The sequence below is a fragment of the Rhinolophus sinicus genome, chromosome 17 (assembly GCF_057876585.1).
Source record: "Rhinolophus sinicus isolate RSI-liver-muscle chromosome 17, RSI-T2T, whole genome shotgun sequence".
Lineage (NCBI taxonomy): Eukaryota > Metazoa > Chordata > Mammalia > Chiroptera > Rhinolophidae > Rhinolophus > Rhinolophus sinicus.
The window spans coordinates 56,759,103-56,779,276 of NC_142517.1; the positions used below are offsets into that span (position 1 = coordinate 56,759,103).

The 20,174-nt window shown below is 37.9% G+C and overlaps 2 protein-coding genes across 5 annotated transcripts in view; both read right to left on the minus strand.

Annotated features, from left to right (window-relative positions):
• Positions 1-349: 349 nt before the first annotated feature.
• Positions 350-12,373, minus strand: GP5 (glycoprotein V platelet). Its single transcript, XM_019723063.3, has one exon. It carries the CDS (start codon positions 10,397-10,399, stop codon positions 8,672-8,674), a length of 1,728 nt encoding a protein of 575 aa, XP_019578622.3. The 5' UTR covers positions 10,400-12,373; the 3' UTR covers positions 350-8,671.
• Positions 12,374-15,041: 2,668 nt separating this feature from the next.
• The window catches only part of ATP13A3 (ATPase 13A3), a 78,646-nt gene continuing 73,513 nt past the window's right edge, over positions 15,042-20,174 (minus strand). For all 4 annotated transcript variants that reach the window (XM_019723300.3, XM_074329650.2, XM_019723306.3 and 1 more), the window contains one exon: positions 15,042-18,502. In XM_019723300.3, the coding sequence (XP_019578859.3) occupies positions 18,305-18,502 (198 nt within the window). In that variant the 3' untranslated portion in view covers positions 15,042-18,304. The remainder of the gene's footprint in view (positions 18,503-20,174) is intronic.

Below are 20,174 nucleotides of genomic sequence, written 5' to 3' on the forward strand. Positions count from 1 at the left end.
AATAAAAATAACAAAAATCCCAGAGAAAACAGATACAGCTTAGAAAGTAAAAGGGAACTTTAAAAAGTACAAAAATGTAAACTCAAGTATCCTAAGAAAAATCCAAAAGAGACTGCATCTATAAAAAAAAGAATAAGAGTCTACAAAAAAGAACAATTAAAAACAATTAAAGAACAGGGGTCACAGAATTTTAAAATATAATTGCAGAAGTTAAAATTTTAATTAAATTGTTGGAAGATAGAGTTGAGAAGTCTCCAGAAAGGAGAAAAAAGAAATAAAAAAGAAAAGAGAAAAGAAAAGATAAAAAAATTAAAAGAGAGGACAAAAAAAAAAAATCAAGGAAATGGTGTAAGAGAATTTCACACAACGTAAGGACAAACGTCTCCAGAGGACCCTGAATGTCCCCAGCAGTGTGAGTGAAATAAAGAGCAATACATGGCACATCATATTGAAACCAGAACAGAAAGGACATAGAAAAGATCTGAAAGGCTTCCAATCAATCAATCAATCAATATATAAATAAAAGAGTAAACTATAAATAATAACAAAATCTCACCAGCAATCTTGGTGGCAGAAGATAAACTGAATTTAGAATTTATTCCCAGCTAAACTAGCAATCAAGTGTGACAGGAGAATAAAGAAATTTTCAAGCAAGTACTCAGAAAAGAGGATACCCTCTGTATCACTTCTCCTAAGAAATTATAAAATGAGGGAGTAAAGTAGGAATTTAGTAAACAGTGGAAGCAACCAAGAAACACCATGAAAAAAAGTTCCAGTCAACAGCTGGGTAGCTGGCCCAGAATGATTTCTAGAAACTCTAGAAAAATGAAAGATATGCTTGAAAGGAAATGTAATTACAATGTACTACTTGACAATATAGTAAATAATATTTTCAAAGGAACAATGACATCAACTCCTTTTTATTCATTTTTGAAATTTCAACAATCACTAAAATTTTAATTATGATAAGAGAATATAAAAGTCATCAGTTTTGACAGAAATTGGGAGGTGAAAAGGAAAAGAAGAGCTTGGGACAAATTGGAGCAATGATGTCAACTTACAGAGCAAGGTGTTAATTAATAGAGACCATCTATAGTTGATGGAACACGACACAAAGGTGAAATTTGAAGTTACAAATGTAAGTATTAAAAGGTATATATGGTGTTAGAGCTTTAAAGTGAATCACATGAAATTTTTTTAGGTAAAAAATGATTGAAAATCAGAAATTTCATATGATTCAACCAATATATATGAGCAGAAATGTGTAATACATCAGTAAATTAAATTTAATTACAAAAAATTTTTAAAAACCAAGTTTTAAAAGGTCAACCCAAAAGTTAGGTAACTAGATACCGAGGATGGTTGTCTGCGTTCACTGGGTAGTTAAGACAGTAAAATCCATTGTGTGTTTAGAAATAGAAAAGAAAGACTGAATACTTTAAAATTGGTTAGAAAAAAATATAATTAACTATGCATGTTTCAAAAGATAACCACTGAAAGAATAACCACAACAAAAACCAACAGATATAAGAGTACTACTATAAACTTATCAATCTCCCAGAGGGCATGAAAGCTGCCCAGGCGGGGTTGGTGGGGGGTGGGGGGGTGGACAAAGAAAGAAATGGGAAATAGAAAACAAAAAAATCACTTTGTAGTAACAGTACATCAGTAACCAGCTAAAATAAATATAAGCAGATTAATTTCAGTTATTAACAGACAGATGTTATCTAAATAAAATTTAGAAAATTCCAACTACATGTTGTCTACAAAAGAGTCACCTAAAGTAAAACTAAAGAAAAAAGATGAAATTAATGAATGGAAAAATACATACTATAGAGATATTAACCAAAAGAAACCTGCAGTGGTTATAAAACAAACAAAACAAAAACACATAAAATAGACTTTAAAAAGAAAACATTATAGGGAATACAGACTGACACTATATAATATAACTTCAAAAACTTACATAACCTTAAAACTTTAAAAAAAACCTATATAAATCACCTTATAAAAGACTAAATTAACTAGGAATTTCAAATTTCTATGTGGTTAATTTTATATATGTGTATTACATATAAATTACATAAATATATACAGAAATTTATAGAATTATAATAGGAATTCAAATTCACAAACTTTCTTTCTGTAATTAATTAATCAACAAACCAAAATTTAGTAAGCTTACAGAAGCCTTGAACAACACAATTAACAAGTTTTATATAATGGACATATAATATCTTGAACCCAATTTAAAAGAGAATTTTTTTCTCAAGCACATAGAGAACATTTACAAATATTGTGTACTAGGCCATGAAACAAGATTCAAAAATGTTCAAAGAATTGGGACCATACAGACCACATCTGAGTTAGAAATCAATAATAAAAAGATTAAGAAAATGGAATAAAAAGAACATTTCTAAGTAACTCAACTCAAAGAAAAAAATCGTAATGGAAATGAGAAAATACAGAACTGAACAATAACACAGAATTATTGTTAACAGTAATGCTTAAAACAGGAGCTGCTGCTAAAGCAGTATTTAGGGAAATTTTATATCTGAAAAAGAAGAAAGAATGAATGGGCAAAGTATCCAACCTAAGAAGTCATGAAGAAAAAAACTAAATAGACTCAAAGAAAATAGGGGAAAGAAATAATAAAGATAAAAACTGACAATGAATGAAATAGAAAACAATGACACAAAACGAGAAGTGTAACAAAGGCCGAAGGGTGTCTTAGTAAGAACTAATAAAATAGGAGAAAAGGATTGCAAGATTGATCAAGAAAAAAGGAAGATTGATATACAAAATACTAGAGATGAAAAAAGGGGACAACTACAGATACTACAGCTATAGCAGAGATTTTAAAGCAAAATAGAAATAAAAATATTATGAAAAAATTGAAACTTAGAGATGAACAGAAACTTCCTAAAATATATATATAATGCATAAAATTGAGATCTATAACCACTGAAAAAAATTAAATCAGTAGTTAAACCACACAGCTGTGGTAGCCAGGCTCCAAAATGGCCCCAGTGATCCTGTCCTCCTGGTATTAACACTCTGGTGTCCTGACCTTCCACATTGAATAGGGCCGACCTAAGTAAACCAGTAGGATACTGTGGAAGTGATGAAAAGAGGAAATGTGACTTCTGAGGCTGAACTATAAAAGACATTGTGACTTCTGCCCTGACCTGTCTGCATCCTAGCTCTGGGGGATGCCAGCTGCCGTGTCCTGAGGACACTGAAGCGTCCCTATGAAGAGGTCCGTGCAGCAAGGCTCTGAGGCCTCCTGCCATTAGCCAGCAAAGAACTGCCAAAGACCGTGAGAGGGAAGTATTTTGGAATCAGATCCTCTGGCCCCGTCAAGATGACTGTAGTCCCCGTCAACATTTCGATAACCTCATGAGTGTCCTGGAGCCAGAACCACCCAATTAAGCTGCTCCCAAATTCCCAATCCTCAGAAACCGTGAGATAATAAATGTTGTTATAAGCCACTAAGATTTCAGGTATTTGCTATACAGCAGTAGATCATTAATATACACACAAAAAACCAGGTCAAGATGGTTTTAGAAAGGAATTCTATGATACATTCAAGGAAAAAATAATCCTATTTTTTACAAACTATTCCAGAGATTATCCCCACCCACTTTATGAGGCTGTATAATTTGGATGACACAGTCAAAATCAGTCAAAGATTTGTTTTTTTAATTTATAAGAAAATCTCACTAATGAACAGATAATAAAAGTTCTCAACAAAACATTAGCAAACTAAATCCAACACTGTATTTTTTTAAATGCATGACCAGGCTCAGTTTACGTCAGGAATGCAAGAATTATTTTAGTTCTCAAAACCTATACATTTTATTTACCACTTTAGCACATTAAAGGAGAAAAACTTTATGAGCATCTTAATAGATGAAAATATATTGATAAAATTTAACATCTACTTATAGTTTAAAAAATACTTAGCAAACTAGAGCTAGAAATGTCACATTGATTGATGAAACATTAGAGGCATTCCATTTGCAATCAGATGCTTTTATCACTATTTCTATTCAATACTGTATTGGAAGTTTTAGCTAGTGCAGGTAAGAATTTTTTTTAATAAATAAATAAAAGGTATAAGGTTTTAACAGGAAGAAGCAAATTATTAGGATTATTGTCAGATATAAGATAATTATGTAAAAATAAATTCCATTTCTATATAATGGTAATAAACAATTAGAAACTGTAATTTTTTTTAAAAAAGATACCATCTACATAGCAACATAATTTTAAAAAAGGGGAGTATATCTAGAAATAAATCTAACAAACTACGTGCAAGATTTTTATTAAAGAAATTCTGAAACCTCATTGGAAGATTAGAAAAGCCCAAAATAAATGGAAAGATGAACCAGTTTATAGACAGTGCACTAGCTATTGTGAAGAACGTAAATCCCTCCCCACCAAAATTAGTTTACACATTCACTGCAATTCTATCAGAATCCCAGCAGGGCTTCTCAGTGGAACTTGACGTGCTGACCTTAAACCGTGCATAAAATTGCAAAAGGTCCTGAATAGATAAGACTTTTCTGAACAAGAACAAGGTGGAGCAGTGACCCCATACCAAGAATTATTAAAGCTACAATAATGAACACAGTGAGTATAACATAAGACTAGATAAATAGGCTAATGATTTAGGCTGCAGAACCCAGAAACCAACCCGTGCCTATGGAAACTTGATACATGACAGGTAGCTTTGCAAGTCAGTGGGGACTGCGGGATAAATGAGGGGTTGTGGGATAAACGATCTGGGACAACAGGACATAATGTACATTTGGAAAAACTACATTGGGTTCCCTACATCGCACTGTATACAAAAATAAATTCCATGTGGACTAAAGACCTAAATGTCAAAAACAAAATTTTACAACTTTCAGAAGAAAACACAGGAGACTACTTTTATGACTTGAGAGTGGGAAGAATTTCTTAAACAAGATTTTTTTAAAGGCACAAACCATAAAAGTATATTGCTAAATTTGACTAGATTAAAATTAAAGCTTCTGTTCCACAAAACACAGTATACAGTGAAATAGGAAGCCACAAACTGAAAAAGAATAGTTGCAAAGCATATACAAGGTTGGACAATTAAGTTCGAAAACTCATCCTAGAAAAAGTGCTACATACCTCATTGCTGAATATCACTATGGTCACCTTCGAAGTACTCCCCTTGGGAAGCTATGCACTGACACCAGCGCCTAGTCCACCCTTCAAAGCAATTTTGGACTCTTTTTCTGGAATGGCCATAAGAGCTGTTGTCATATTACCCTTGATGTCCTGGATGTCATCAAAATGTCTTCCTTTCAATATTTCCTTTATCTTCAGGTAAAGAAAGAAGTCATTGGGGGCCAGATCAGGTGAGTAGGGAGGGTGTTCAAATACAGTTACTTGTTTACTGGCTAAAAACTCCCTCACAGACAGTGCCGTGTGAGCTGGTGCATTGTCATGATGTAAGAGCCATGAATTGTTGGCAAAAAGTTCAGGTCATCTAACTTTATCATGCAGCCTTTTCAGCACTTCAAAATAGTAAATTTGGTTAACTGTTTGTCCAGTTGGTACAAATTCGTAATGAATAATCCCTCTGATATCAAAAAAGGTTAGCAACATCGTTGCAACAAGTTTGCAAACTTAATTGTCAGAACTCAAAATTTAGAGGATTAGTGTCCAGGAAATGTAAAGAATTCCTACAGATCAAAAGGAAAAAGACAAGATACCCCGTTATAAATTGGTCTATGTATATGTAGAGATAATTCTCAGAAGAAGAAATCTGAATTTCCATAAACAAAAAAAAAGTTTAACTTCACTAGTTATCAGGAAAATAAAATATAAAACAATAACGAGTTAGCATTTTGTACCTTTCAGATGGACAGAAATTAAAATTTCTGACATTATGTAGAGTTGGGGAGGATACAGAGTGATAGGGAATAAAAAGAAAAGAAAAAACACTGGAAATAAATATCCATTAACAAGAGAACAGATAAATTGTTGTATATTCATTCAATAGATAATGATGTAGTTATTAAAATGAATTAACTAGAACCAAATCCTTCATATGGATAAATCTCAAAATTATGTTAGCCCAGAAAAAAAAAAAACTATATGCAGAGTAGCATTATTTATATAAAATTTGAAAACAGGCAAAGCATTACTTCAGCTTGCTCAGAGTTGTAGACACATGTAATAAGTATAAAAACATGCCTAGGGATGTGAAAACACCACATTTATTAAGTAGGTTACTTCTCAGCGAAGGAGAGCAATGAGAACACGGGAGACATATGTGCAGAAGCCTTCAACTTCATCTGTCGTGTTTTATTGTTTTAAAAAAAATCCATAGCAAATATTTAATAGCAAGGTATAAAGATTTTATAAAGCGGGTTGAGGCACCCAAAGTTGTTCTCCTTACATTTGTGAATGTTTAAAGATAATGGCAAAGAGTTCAGAAAAGACGTTTTCGTTGGAGGAAACACCAAAATGTAAACCCAACGGAATGATGTACTTTGTTTCATGCACTGCTCTATCCCTCCATTTAGAAGAGGCCTGATGCAGAGGAAGGACTCAACAAATATTTGCTGAATGCATGAACATGTACAAAAGCATTGAGATGGGTTACAACACAGCGTGTTCTGCAAGAGCTAATCATAAAAATAGCCAATTTCTATGGAGCGCCATATGTACCAGCCACTGACTTCACTATTTGGCCTGGATTATTTCATTTCATCCTTGCAACCATGGTTATGACCATTATTATCCTCACTCTACAGGTGAGGAAATGGACACTTAGAGTTAGGTAGCTTACCTGAGAGCATAGTGGATAGGACTAGAGCCCATCAAAACAACAAAAAAAGTCTGGGTTTTATGCTGCATAGTAGCAAAATTTGGAGCAGTGGAAATAAACAAGATAAGGAGGCACATGAACATACACACACCCCAGAGTGAAGGCTGAGCAGGAGCAGGTGGGGTGGGGAGGGTGCCTGGAGCCTGACAGTCCGAGAGGGCAGCACACAGCAGGGAACGCTAGTCTGCCCGCATAGTCAGGGGAGGCTTTACCAGGAAGAGACATTTAAACTTGGCCTTGAAGGGGAAATGCACCTACAAATGCCAGGAGCCCCGTAATTCCTGCCCCCCATCCAGTTGGTGTTGCGCAGGGGGTCCATTGCCCGGGACTGTGAGCACAGAGCCTGGGCACACAGGGCGGAGACCGACCACATGTGAAGACAAATTGGTTTGAATGCAATGTCCAGTTTGAGAAAGTTTGCTCTCACTTTTATACACACAGAGAAGAAAACAACTCGGACCTCTTCTTTAAAAATCATGACAGCAGCACTGTAGGTAAGGTACTTGCTTGCCCTTTAAATAAGAGCTAACATTTGAGTACATAGCGTATGCAGTGCGCTGGGCTGTCATCACAAGCTTAACGCCTCTAATTCTCACAACTCTATGAGGCACCTACTATTTATCCCTTTCCTGGGAGGAGGAAGCCCAGGCTTAGAGAATTGAGGTGTTTTGCACCGAGGCCTAGCAGTTAGTAAGTGGTGGTGGGGATTTGAGCCCACGGGAGTCAACTCTCCAGCCCATCTTTTAACTCCCGTGCTCACAGGACATCCAGCAAAAGCATCAAGGGTTTCACGGCTTTCAACTGAAGGAGAACGTGATCTGAGCATAATAAACTAGAAATCCAGCTTCTCATTACATTCACGGACACCTGTCACATGTTAGGTGCCCCACAAATGCTTGTGAAATGAGGTAGCATTTAGTCGCAGGAAATAAAAACCAGCCCAATGTCAAAATGACATATTTCATTCTCCTAGCAGCTTCAGAAATCTGTGCAGACACACATACTTAGACCTCCTGGTGAGCTGCTAACTTCTCTCCCAAACCTGTTCCACCTGCCCTCCCCATGGCCCCTCCTCCTGCTCCTAAGCACTCAGCCCTGAGGGTGGCTGCCTGGTTTCTGTCACTGGGTGCCGAGCTCCTGGAGGGAAGTCCCTATGTTCTTTTCTCTCTCAGCCTATCACAGAGTAAGTCTACTCTGAAAACATGCGCTGAATGAATGGAGTCCAGCACTCTCCCTAAGAGCCCACAGGTGAGAGATACAGAAAGTGAGGGACAAAAATAGGATAAAGGAAAGAACTGGAAGAGTTCTGCTTTTTCAAATAACAGTACATAATAAGAACAATCAATCCTTTCCCTCAGGAAAAGTCTCCATCACTTGGGCCATGTGTATTCACTTCATTCATTCATTTCACAAACATTTACCAGACACCTACTATGCACAGGAGCTGGTCCCTAGCCTGGAGTTGGCGGGCTTCTGTGCACCCTTCCTTCCTAGGTAAACTTTGAAGAGACCGTCTCTCCACCTGGCACAGCGGGCTTAAGGATGGGCAATCACGAGCCACGCCCAGGAGCACACAGTGTGTGGGTGTGGGTGTGGGGGCGTGTACAAAGCAAAGCTGGCAGTCAGAATTTACAAATGTAAAGGCTATTCTGTGGAAGGGGAGGGAGGAGGAGGTGGAAGACAGAGGTGGGAGAGGGGAGAGCGGGATGGAGAAGGGAGAAGAGGCGTAGGAAAAAGAAAAAGGGAGACACGGGCAGCCTGTCTGGATTCTCCCCAGAGCTACATCTAACAATACTCTGGTCACGTTTTAATTAATTCCAAGTTTCTCCCTCTGATTCTAACAAGAGCTCTCTCTCTGATTAATCTTCTGAAGAGCCGGCCGAGTTTAATCATAGCAAATACAATGAACCCGGTTATGACGGCCTGAGTGGCTAAAAGCAGAAAATAAAGAACCCAGAACAGACTATGGTCTTGATGCTTGCTGGCGGCCACCGGCTGGGCCCACGCCCTGGGTTCTGAGCTGGTAGGCACCAAGCCAGGGGGACCCCGGGCCGTGGGCAGGGCCCGCCGGGAGGGGGTGGGAGAGAGAGGAGAAGGGCTCCCGGTGCCTGGGCACCCCGGGTCACTGTCCGGCAGGGCCCAAAGCGGCAGGCCAGCGCGCTGCACAGGACCGCGGCACCGCGGGGGCTCGGCCCGGCCCACGAGGCTCGAGTGCTGCCGCAGCCACGCCGAGAACGGCCGCAGGCCACAGTCGCAGCGCCAAGGATTGTGCCCTAGCAGGACCTCCGCCAGCTGGGGCAGAGCCCCAAACACGTCGCCGGGCAGGGTGTCCAGCTGGTTGTGGTCGAGCTGGACCTCCTCCAGGCTGCGAAGGTCGCGGAAAAGCGCGCGGGGCAGGGTCCGCAGCGCGTTGTGGCGCAGCGACACTTGGCGGAGGCTGCGGAGGCCACGCAGCAGGCCGTCGGGCAAGGAAGCCAGGCTGTTGGAGTGCAGGGCGAGGACCCGGAGCTCGCCGAGGCCCCGGAAGGCGCCCTCCGGGAGCACGCTCAGGCGCGGGCTCAGGGTCACCCCTAACGCCCGCAGGCGGCTCAGGTTGCGGAAGGCGGCGTCCGGCAGGGTGCGCAGCTGGGTGCGGTTCAGCCACAGCTCCTGCAGGCCCGCCATCTCCCCGAAGAGCACCTCTGGGAGCGCTTCCAGCGGGTTCTCGAACAGTGTCAAGAAGCTCAAATTGTGCGAGTGAAGAAAGAGTGCAGAGGGCAGGAACTCGAGCTGGTTTCTAGAGAGAGTCAAATAGCTCAGGTTGCGGAGCCGGTCGAAGGCCCCCGGCGCGATGGAGCGGATGTGGTTTCTGTCGAGCTGCAGCTGTATCAGGGCGCGCAGGCTACTGAGCAGCTCCGAATCCAGAGAGACCAGCTGGTTAGAGTGGAGCAGAAGTTTCTCAAGCTTAGCCTGTGCCCCAAGCAATCCCTTGGGCAGGTGGGTCAAATTGTTTCCCGATAAATCCAACAATCTCAGGTTCCCGAGATGTGTGAAGAGGGTAGCAGGCAGGAAAACGAGTTGATTGTGGGTCAAAATGAGCTCCCGCAGGTTAACCAGTTTCTGAAACATGTCTTGGTCAATGTCCGTTAGTTCATTGTTGTTCAAAATCAACTGTTCCAGCAGAACCATCTTATCCAAGAGCGCTTCTGGAAGATGAGTGATCTTGTTGTGCGACAACCTCAGGGTTTTTAGTTTTATCAGGTCATTGAAGGTGCCGGGGGCGATGGCTGAAATGTGGCTGTCTGACAGTATCAGGCGTTGCAGGACGGTCATGCCACTGAAGCTGTGATTCTGCAAGGTGCCGCGGCCCATTCGGAAGAGCAGGATGTGCGTGAGGTTGGTGGGCAGGCCGAGGTCGGCGAGGCGCGACACATGGCCCCCGGAGCACTGCGCCGCGTCCCGGAAGGCACACTTGCAGGCGGGTGGGCAGGGAAAGGGCTGGGCACGCAGGAGGCCTAGCACGGCGCACAGCAGGCTGCCCCTCAGCATGTCTGAAACCTGCAGGCAACACACAAGGCCAAGCGCTCATACTCGATCTTGTAACCCTGGGAATTTCCTTTTGCAGAGGCATGATTATCGCCCCGGTCATCACGGACTTGGAATGTTATCCAGACACAAACAAGTAAGTCTCCCTCTTTCCAGGATGGTAAGAACACATTCGCTCTACACAACGAAGTCTCATTCTTTTGTTTTACTAATTTTTCCACTCTCAGCATGGACATTACATCGTTTTCGAGCTATAGAAAAGCCTATACTTTTAAGATCTTTACATAGATAGGACGCATTAAATAATCATTCTCAGTTAAGCTCCAGACATCACAGACCAGCGCCCATTATGAAAAGAGCTGTCTCTGCTCTTGACTGTATAACTCACCTAGAGGTGGCTATAACCAAGTCATAAAGGGAACAGCAAAGTCTGTTAAAACAGCAGCAACCACCACCCGACTCCTTTTATTACAACCATGGTAATCAGCAATACCAACTACTCTACTAAAGCAACGAACACCCTAAAATAGGGAACACCCTCAGCCACACTGAGAAAAGCAGATAATACCTATGTCTTCATGCCATGCATTGTTCCCAGCACTTTATTTGGATCAATTCATTTAATCCTTACCTAACCCTATGAAGTAGGTACTATTATTATCCCCAAAGGATGAAGACATTAACGCACAGCAAGGTTAAGTAACTTAACCAGAGTCACAGAGCTAAAATTTGAAAAGTAGCATATCTGAATGAGCCATAAATAAGGAGCTGTCATTTCTAAGATGCTTAATTAAAAGTTAATACACGTCACATTATCTGTGAAAGACACACAAAAATACTAATCTATCAAAACAATGTTTCCCAAATGTAATTTTACACAAATCAATTCTTGTACTAAATTTTATTTCTTACGCACACACTAGCCAAGCCCTCCAGTTGCTCGTGCTAATTTTTAAAACATTTGGACTTACCTGAAATGGTGCTGCACCCCAAAGCGACTGAAAGGCTTAGAGCTTTGCTTGTGATTCAGCACTTTCCAAAGGAAGAGGGAGGTATTCTTGCATCCTGAGGATAAAGACTTTACCAGAATAAAAGTCACAGAAAGGATCCTATCTCAGAGGGCATATTCTGGGTTTTAATGACAAATATTGTCAAAATGAACGACCATATACAACCTAAATCCTTGTCAAAGCTGAATAAGAGCAGAAGGGAGAGAAGTGTCTCCATAAATGGCACCAATAGTTCCAGGGCTAGAAAAGCTTAGTGACACAGTCGGATCATGGCAGCAGCCACACCCTACACGGGCCACGCTACTTTTGGGCCTTCCTCTCTGTGCCATATTGCCCCAATTCTCTACTCCAGTTCCCCCTTCAATGAATAGTAAGGCTAAGAATATTCTCAAATATTGTTCCATTATGGCATTACTCGGTTGAGGGGTGTTTACATGTTCAATTTAGGAATGTCAAACTGCTTTCCAAAGTGGTTGTACCAACATATGTCACCTGCAGTGTATGACAGTTCCTGTGCTTCATAGCGCTGCCCACACTTGGAATTGATTTTTAAACTTTTGCCATTCATATAAAATAATTGTCACAGTGCGCTTTTAATTTTTCTCTAATAATGAACCTAAGCATCTTTTTATAGTGCCACTTGTGCTTCCTCTTCTGGGAAATTAAGGTGTTTTTTTTTGCCCATTTGTCTATGTGTAAAATATGTACTTGTATGCTTATCTTCTAACAAAATGAATTATAGGCATTTTTTATATATTCTGGATACTAATCCTTCGTTGGTTATAGGTGTTGCAAATATCGTCAACTAGTTTGATTTGCTCTTTCACCTTCTTTATGAGGTCTTTTGACAAATGTCTTAATATAGGCAAAATTAATCTTTTTTTTTTTTACAATGTTTTTTTCTATTAAACCTTTCCTCCCATCAGAAAAACATTTCCCTATAATGCCTTATTTTTATAGTTTTGTCCTTGTTTTTGTCTTTAATCCATCTGGAGTTGATTTTTGTGTATGATGTGAGTTGAGTCTAATTTTATTTTTTCCCATGAGGGTAATCAGCTTCTCTCTCTCTCTCTCTCTCTCTCTCTCTCTCTCTCTCTCTCTCTCTCTCTCTATATATATATATATATATATATATATATATATATATATATATATATATAATCCCTTCTTCCCTCAGAGCTAGTGTCAGCACTGCCATGAACCAACATCTCATGAATGTATGGGTGTCTTTCTGGGTTCTCTATTTTGTAATCCCTGCACCAATATCACACTGAAATAACCTTTTAATCTTTAAAGCTTGAAAAATATCCAGTATTTTTTGAAGCATGAATAGACATTCTCATACTACATTGGTGGGATTATAAATTGAGGCACACTTAGGAAAATTTAGTAGTATGAACCAAATTTAAAATATACGTATCCTTTGTCCAGCAGTTCCACTGCAAAAAAAAATACACCCTATGGATATGCTCATTATGTGCACAAAAACATTTATTGCAGATTGTAATAGAAAAATAAATGAAAACCTAAATCACCATCAACAGGAAACAAGTAATTAAATTATGGTATGCCCATGCAATGGGATGCCTTGCAAACTTTACTTAGAGAATGACCTTGAGCTGCAAATGCTGACATAACTATTGCAGATATATGGAATGACATAAAACAAGGGCAGCGTAGCATATAAAATGGGATTCTACTTGTGCAGGATTTTTAAAAACGTATTCTTATATGAGGATTTTATATATATATATATATATATATATATATATATATATATATATATATATATATATATATATATATATATATAATGAATGTTTTTTCTGGAATGAAATACCCAAGAAACTTTAGTATGCACCTTTTAGGGGAGCAACCAAGGCATAGGTGGTCTTCCTTATATATCTTTCTGTGAGGTTTGCATTTTTATTAAATGTGCTTCTATCACTGTATCTTTTAATAAACAATGCAAAAATAAAGCGATTTGGAAGGGAAAATAGCATCATTGAAGAAAAAAGGTAAGAATAAAGGTATGAAAACATACTGGAGAAAGTCAATGCTTAATTATGAACGAGTCAACACTAACCTCTGGGACAGTGTATGTGGTTCTTAAATAATCCCTTTTGGGAAAAGACCCCGGATCCATGACATTTTCAGGTGTTGTAGAAAAAGCACTGAGATGCAATCAGCCTTTGATGTAGCAAATGCAGTCAAAGCCCAGTAAATGCTGAAGTGATTGAAATTATCTCCTACGTCATGAAGTCCTGAACCACAGGGAAAGCCCCTGCCTCTGCCAGGTATCAGAGAATATGTATCTTTCGGCTCTATCAAGGGAAGCAACTCCAGAGCCCGGAACAGCTGCCCTGGGAACAGTCACGCATAGGCACACCAAGTGAAAGTCCCCTTGCCCACGAAAACGTCAGGAAGCAACTGTGATAGACTGGGAAGAATACTGTGAAATGATCAGAGTAAGACTTTGGGTCAAACTCCGGCGAAGTGTCATCAGCCTATTTTCTCAGGAAAACCTCGTTTGTATGGCCTCAGGTTTTGCTCTTTGAAGACAGCAGGACGTCCTGATTGCCCAGGAAGGGAAAACTGGATACAGAAGATGCGGACAATGGAGGAACATGTAAGTCCATCCACTGAACGAACAGACCAGGTGCCAAGAAGTATTTGGAGCAATGAAGTTGACAACTGCAGTGTTCACGTCCTCTGGATTTGGGATCCACGAACAGGTCAGAAATTTGCTGTTCTGAAAGGCAGCTTTTGTATCGGTCATAGACCCCTGACCTGTGGGGTTTTGCCATTCAAAAGCAGGTGTCTTCCTGGATGGAATATGCTTTTCTTCCTCCACGGGGGAGACTCAGCGGCCAGGACACTGCAGGGGTCTCTACACTTAGAAAGTAACCACCACCTCAACTGTTCAAAGTTGTTCTCCTTCAAACTCTGGACCCCCGTCCTTCCCAGCAACATACTCAGAATAAAGCATCTGGCAGTGATGTTGGGGGGAAGGAGAGACACGAACTGCCCATGTCAGCAGGCTATGGGGACATGATCATGTGCTACACAAACCATAGTGAACAGCAAAACTAAGCCTTCACACCACTGAATCCATCACACCCCAGCCAGCCGCACAGCCCACAGCAGACGACGTCAGGCTCCCACACCAATACCAGTGAACACCTACCCAAGCACAAAAGGCCAACACAAACCTGTCTTCCCTGGGATTTCTACAATCAGTAGTTAGCTCCAAAGATTCTCTCTTCTCGGAGGGCTCTTTTTGTACCCATGGATGCCACTTCACTTCACTGTAACATGTCTTCCATGGTATTAGCTGTAGGTTTGACCTTCCCAACAATTCACAGACTATAAATCCCGTGTCTTAGAATTTACCATTTCCCCCAGGCCTCCTGACACTTAACATTTGGCTCTAAACTGTATCTGACTGAGAGGTTTCCAAGGGGTGGTCACAGACATGACGTGTTATGTGAAATGCTGTATTTATTTCCTTCAGAAATCCAAAGTTTAAAAAAAAAAAGGGGAAATGGGAAAGTATTAAGCAGGAAAATTAATCCAGAGAGGGTGGTATTCATATAAACAGCAAACAAAGGTATAAAGACACAGAAAAAAAGAAATGTTATTACATTCATTTACATTTTTATTTTGAATAGCTTTAATCAAAAAAGATTTCATAAGGTTATTTACAGTGCTGAATGTACAATTATGAATGTATGCCTTTTTGACATTGGGTACCATTCTTGAGCAGCAATACAATTTAAAAAATATAAAGATGCAGTATCATTTCTGATATAAAGTTTCTTTAAAAAAAATCCAAAGTCTTAGGGAATTCACAAATCATAACAGGAAGTAACTATTTTATTAATTTAATGTGCACATAATTACCAAATTTAAATACATTAAAAATATGTGTAAATGCCTACAGACTGTACAAAAATTAACATCCCATATTCTGTTAAAAGTTCCCAACCACCTCCCACCATAAATATACAAAAACCTATTTTCAGATATGTCAAAATTACATGCATGAAATCTCAGAATGTTTCCTAAAGCCTGAATTTTGCTCTTCTGTGAATATTGTATGTATAGCCATTTTGGAAACAGAACATATAAACACCGATATTTTACCATGCCTTTGAAACTGTGCAGTATTTTCATAAACATGGAAAACAAAATAAATCAACTGCAACAGTTCTGTTTAATTGCAAGTACAATTTGGAAAGCTTTCGAATGTAAAGATTATAAAACTAATATAAAAAGTATTTATTTGTTGTTGGCTTAGCCACTTTTATTCAAGCGTTATTTGCAGCATTGCTTTACAGCAGTTGGTGCTAGAAGATACAAAACATACAGTTACCACTATTTATATTTGAGGGAGGGAAAAAAAAACTTTAAACAACCCTGAGGGAGACACACATTAAAAATCTTGTTATTTATTTAAAAAGTTAAAAATTACATATCATTATTTAACAATTACTTTCCCGGACATTTCTGTCCTTAACTATGTGCATAAATAAAATTTAAATCAGCAATATTTATTAATCTTAATACATCAAAATAATATATGTACAGATTTTAAAATTTAGGTCTGTATACACTCAAATAATTTAATGTGAAATTCAGAATCAAAATTACTATGTAATGGTGACCTACAGAGAGAGGACTCTATCTATGGCACTGAGTAGGACCCACGCCTGGATTCACAGACATTCTTAAAATAATATTCTGGAAGCCGTCAATTACAACTTGAACAACCCACTTTGTCTACGTTCAAATCTAATTTCCTACAACTTCTTTTCCACCTACCTAAAAACCTTATTCCTTTGAAAACAATATGGACAGATGAGATATAAAACCCTTATAAAATCTAAATGTTAAAAAAGGGGAAGGGTGTAAAAAATATAGCTCTTTATGATCATGCTTTTAAAGATGTTAATTACAATCTGATAATTGGGTTTTTAAGCTGCTACTTAGTAATTAGTTATATGCTTCAGTATTTAAATCAATGAATAAGATTTACAATTCTGGGATATCACTGAAGAATAACACTTGTGTATATTGAAAATTAAACAATCAAGAGAATAAGTAACTATAGAAAACAGTGCTAATTCACAGCTCAAGAGGTCTAAGATGCATAGCTTCATAGAATCATTCATGGAACAATTGTTCTTATCATCTAATATGTATTAATATCACATCATACTTTTTGATGGAAAACTTCGATTATATTTTTGTTAAGAATCATCAGTGGCAATAGCAATAACAGTGATCCTGAGTGTAACTTACATTTTTTCTATAGTTACCAAACATCATTCATGTCTCTGCAGCATAAAAAATGAGAACCATTTGGTTCTACAATTCTGGGTACATTTGATAAACTGGTTAAGCATGTATCAAGAAAATAATGATCAGCTAGAAGTGGAAAGTACATGCATGCTACTGGTTAAGGAAGAACATAGGATAATGTCACAAAGTTTTAGTAGTTTAGTGTCCATTTTACAGCAGTATCAGTTTCCTTGTTTATCATTAACTGTGGGCTTTGCCAAACTGCTAGATCTTACTTACAAAGGCATTTTTAAAGTTATTTTAATTTTGTTTAGAATTTAAACATTAACCAGGCAAAACACAAAGGTGAAAAAATATTATCCACATTTCTTTTGGCTCAATGAATGTCTATTCTTTAACTTTATTTACATTTTTCTTTTCTTCCAGAAATTTCCACAACCAAAATGTGCTCATTTGTCAACAGCCAATCCAAAATAAATACGCTCTGACCTCTGGTGCCACCTAATGGCACAAAAGAAACTTTCACTGTGTTCATATTGCTTTGAAAAAATAGCAGTCATTCAAAACCACTCATTATTTTTTAAGTCTTATTATTGATAGGATAGATATATATCAAACCTTAAATTTTAGATGGCAAAAGTCTAACTCAAAAAACTAAAAAACACACACAAAAAACAAAACCAACTCATTATTATCCTATGTCTTTAGGTAATTAAAAAAGTAGAAAATAAAGACATTTAAATAATATAAAACCTGAGAGAAAAAACAGGTATGAAGAGATATTAGAAATATAGATCCACATCTATTGCCAAAAGAAATAATCTTTTCTCCTAATGAAAAAGGTTTTACAACATGTAACTGAAACAAATTACACTACTGACACCAGACATAGCACAAGATCCATTTAATAGCTTTGAGGGACATCTCAAGAAGGCAGTGAAGCACCGTGCTGATTAGAAAAATAAAACCCAGGTAGTTTGTACAGAAAATATAAAACCATCAATGGAAATCACCTGAGTTGTTCTATAAGCAACACCATAAAACTCACTCCTAACTCTAGGCTATCAAAGGGAACTGGTGTATGTATATATAGAATTCTTTGGAAGAAATGTTGGAATCAAGTGAAAACAGGCTTTCTACCTATTTTCACTGGAGACTAACACCCATTTAATTTGTCAACCACAAATTTAGGGCCTATAATATAAACGAGGACTTTTTCTAATAGGGTTTGTGAACATAAGTTTAAAGGCGCAAACTAAGTCTCAAAAGGTAATGTCTAAAACCCTATCAAATACCAACTTTCTTCTGTACCCTATATAAAGAATATCACGGAGGGTAACAAGAAAATTCTGGAAATATGTATAATATCCAGAGTTACTGAATGAAGATAGAGGACTTCACAGATTGATTATTAATTTAACTGGCAGGCCAATCTTTTTCTTTTTCTTTTTTTTAAAAAAAGCATTCAAATCAGCTACTATATCAGAAGGGGCATAAATTGAAATAGTGCCATTCTGACACACAGGATCAGAAAGTCCTAAAATTACATTCTGCTCAACACTGCCGCTAGCATACCACTGAGACTGATGCACTGCTATGTTACGGTGATGATCTGACACGATCCGTTTTCCTTAACCAAGGTTTTAGCTTCTGTTGTTGTCTGAGGTTTTGGTGGCCATTCTGGATCAAACAAGAGCTCCTGGGCCAGATACATGTACTTTGCCTTTGGCATCTTCTTTCTACAGTCCAGGACCCAGGACAAGCAGCATTTTCCCCAATGATCCACTGACTCCTAAGAAAATAAGGAAAAAAGAACACCCTCGTAGATTAAGGGCTGCTTGTGTTTAACACGTTTGTCAAAGCATAGTACATCAACACAGAAAACTAAGAGGAAATGACTTCTGAGCACAACAAATGAAAAAAAAAAAATCCATGTAAAAAAGTCAGCTTTCAATTATTTAGGAACATATTGTTTTTTAAGATAAGATGCTTTAGTTATTGATGTAATTTATTTTATTTAGTTTTATGTACCTATCTTCTTGTGTATGGATGCATTATTAAAATGACATGCAGATCTGGATTCTGTAACTGTAACACAAAACATCTAATGTATTAAGAATAACTTTAAACTATTCAACAACAGAAAACATTTTTAATATTTAACATGCAAACCCTCATATTCTATTGCTCCAAGCAACTTAGCTACCTGATCATTTTTGGAAGTGTAAAAATATTGTTACTGTTAATATCACCTTTCAAAACATGAAGCATTATGAAAATACTGTTAGATCAAAATTAGAACTTAGGTCATGTTTAATGTCAATCAATTCTTTTAAAACCTCATTTTTTATTAATATAAAAAACAATTTTATTTTACAATGATGGTTTCCCTTGGTGCTCCACTACTGACTGGAAAGAGGTACATAGAAAGATATAAAGTATTATTTCTTGGTATTATTTCATTATAAAAAGCTCTGCTGAAATCTTCTGATCAATCCTGATTTTTTAAACAAATGTGATCTTAGATAAATAATTCTTGGAAAACAAGAAAGCAGATTCCCTGGTTACTGTACAGAAATGTAAATTCAATAGAAGCCTTCAGAATTTACTTTAATTGAAATCTGAGATACAGAAATAAAATAAAACTAAATGACTATACTGAGACCTGTAGTTATATTTACCTCTAAAAAACAGTCAAATTTTAATTATTTTGGCTGTTGCTTCTCCAAAGAAAAGTTTAAATCCCAGGTTGTTTTGTTTTGCCATCAGCATATAACCCAGGCTACAACTAGGTCTATTCTCAACTGAAGTAATCTCACAAACAGAAGTATAACATAGCTGAGATGGGCGTTCTGTTAACACCAAAATATCCTCATGATAAAGAAAGGCAGATTTGTTATAACATATGTTTTGAAACATATGTTTCTAAATTTGACACTGGAGAAGAGCAAAATACTTTTATATGAAAACTCTTTCAAACGTTTCCATATTTTTATACGGTAAGGCTTCTCATCTTATCGAGACAACCACCAGGAAGACAGTAATCTTTCCTTCCCCCAAACTGTGGGGTCGGTAAGTGGCAGCACTGAGACCATGATAAACAACAACTATGTGCTTTTAAAGGTATGGTTACTTTGTCAACAAAACACAGTAAGTTGCATTGCTACCAAGAATTTACAGGCAGAAATTGTGGTCTCAAGTAAACTATACTTTTAAATTCTGGAGGCTGGGGAACAGATGTAAACACTATTCATCTAGTAGCCTCTTTAATGCCATAGCTAAAAATACTTATTACCATCACCTTAAAGAAGCCCCCCCACACACAAATTGAGCATTAAGAGATAAAAGAGACTAGATATAAGGATTCTTCAGGTAATCCAAATAACAAATAACTCCTTTCTGGGGTAGGAATACACATATACAACAAACCTTAACATTTAATCGGAGGTGATGGCTCACTACTT

Excerpts from the sequence above, each read along its gene's own strand:
- GP5 (XM_019723063.3), bottom strand. The coding sequence starts at position 10,399 with ATGCTGAGGGGCAGCCTGCTGTGCGCCGTGCTAGGCCTCCTGCGTGCC.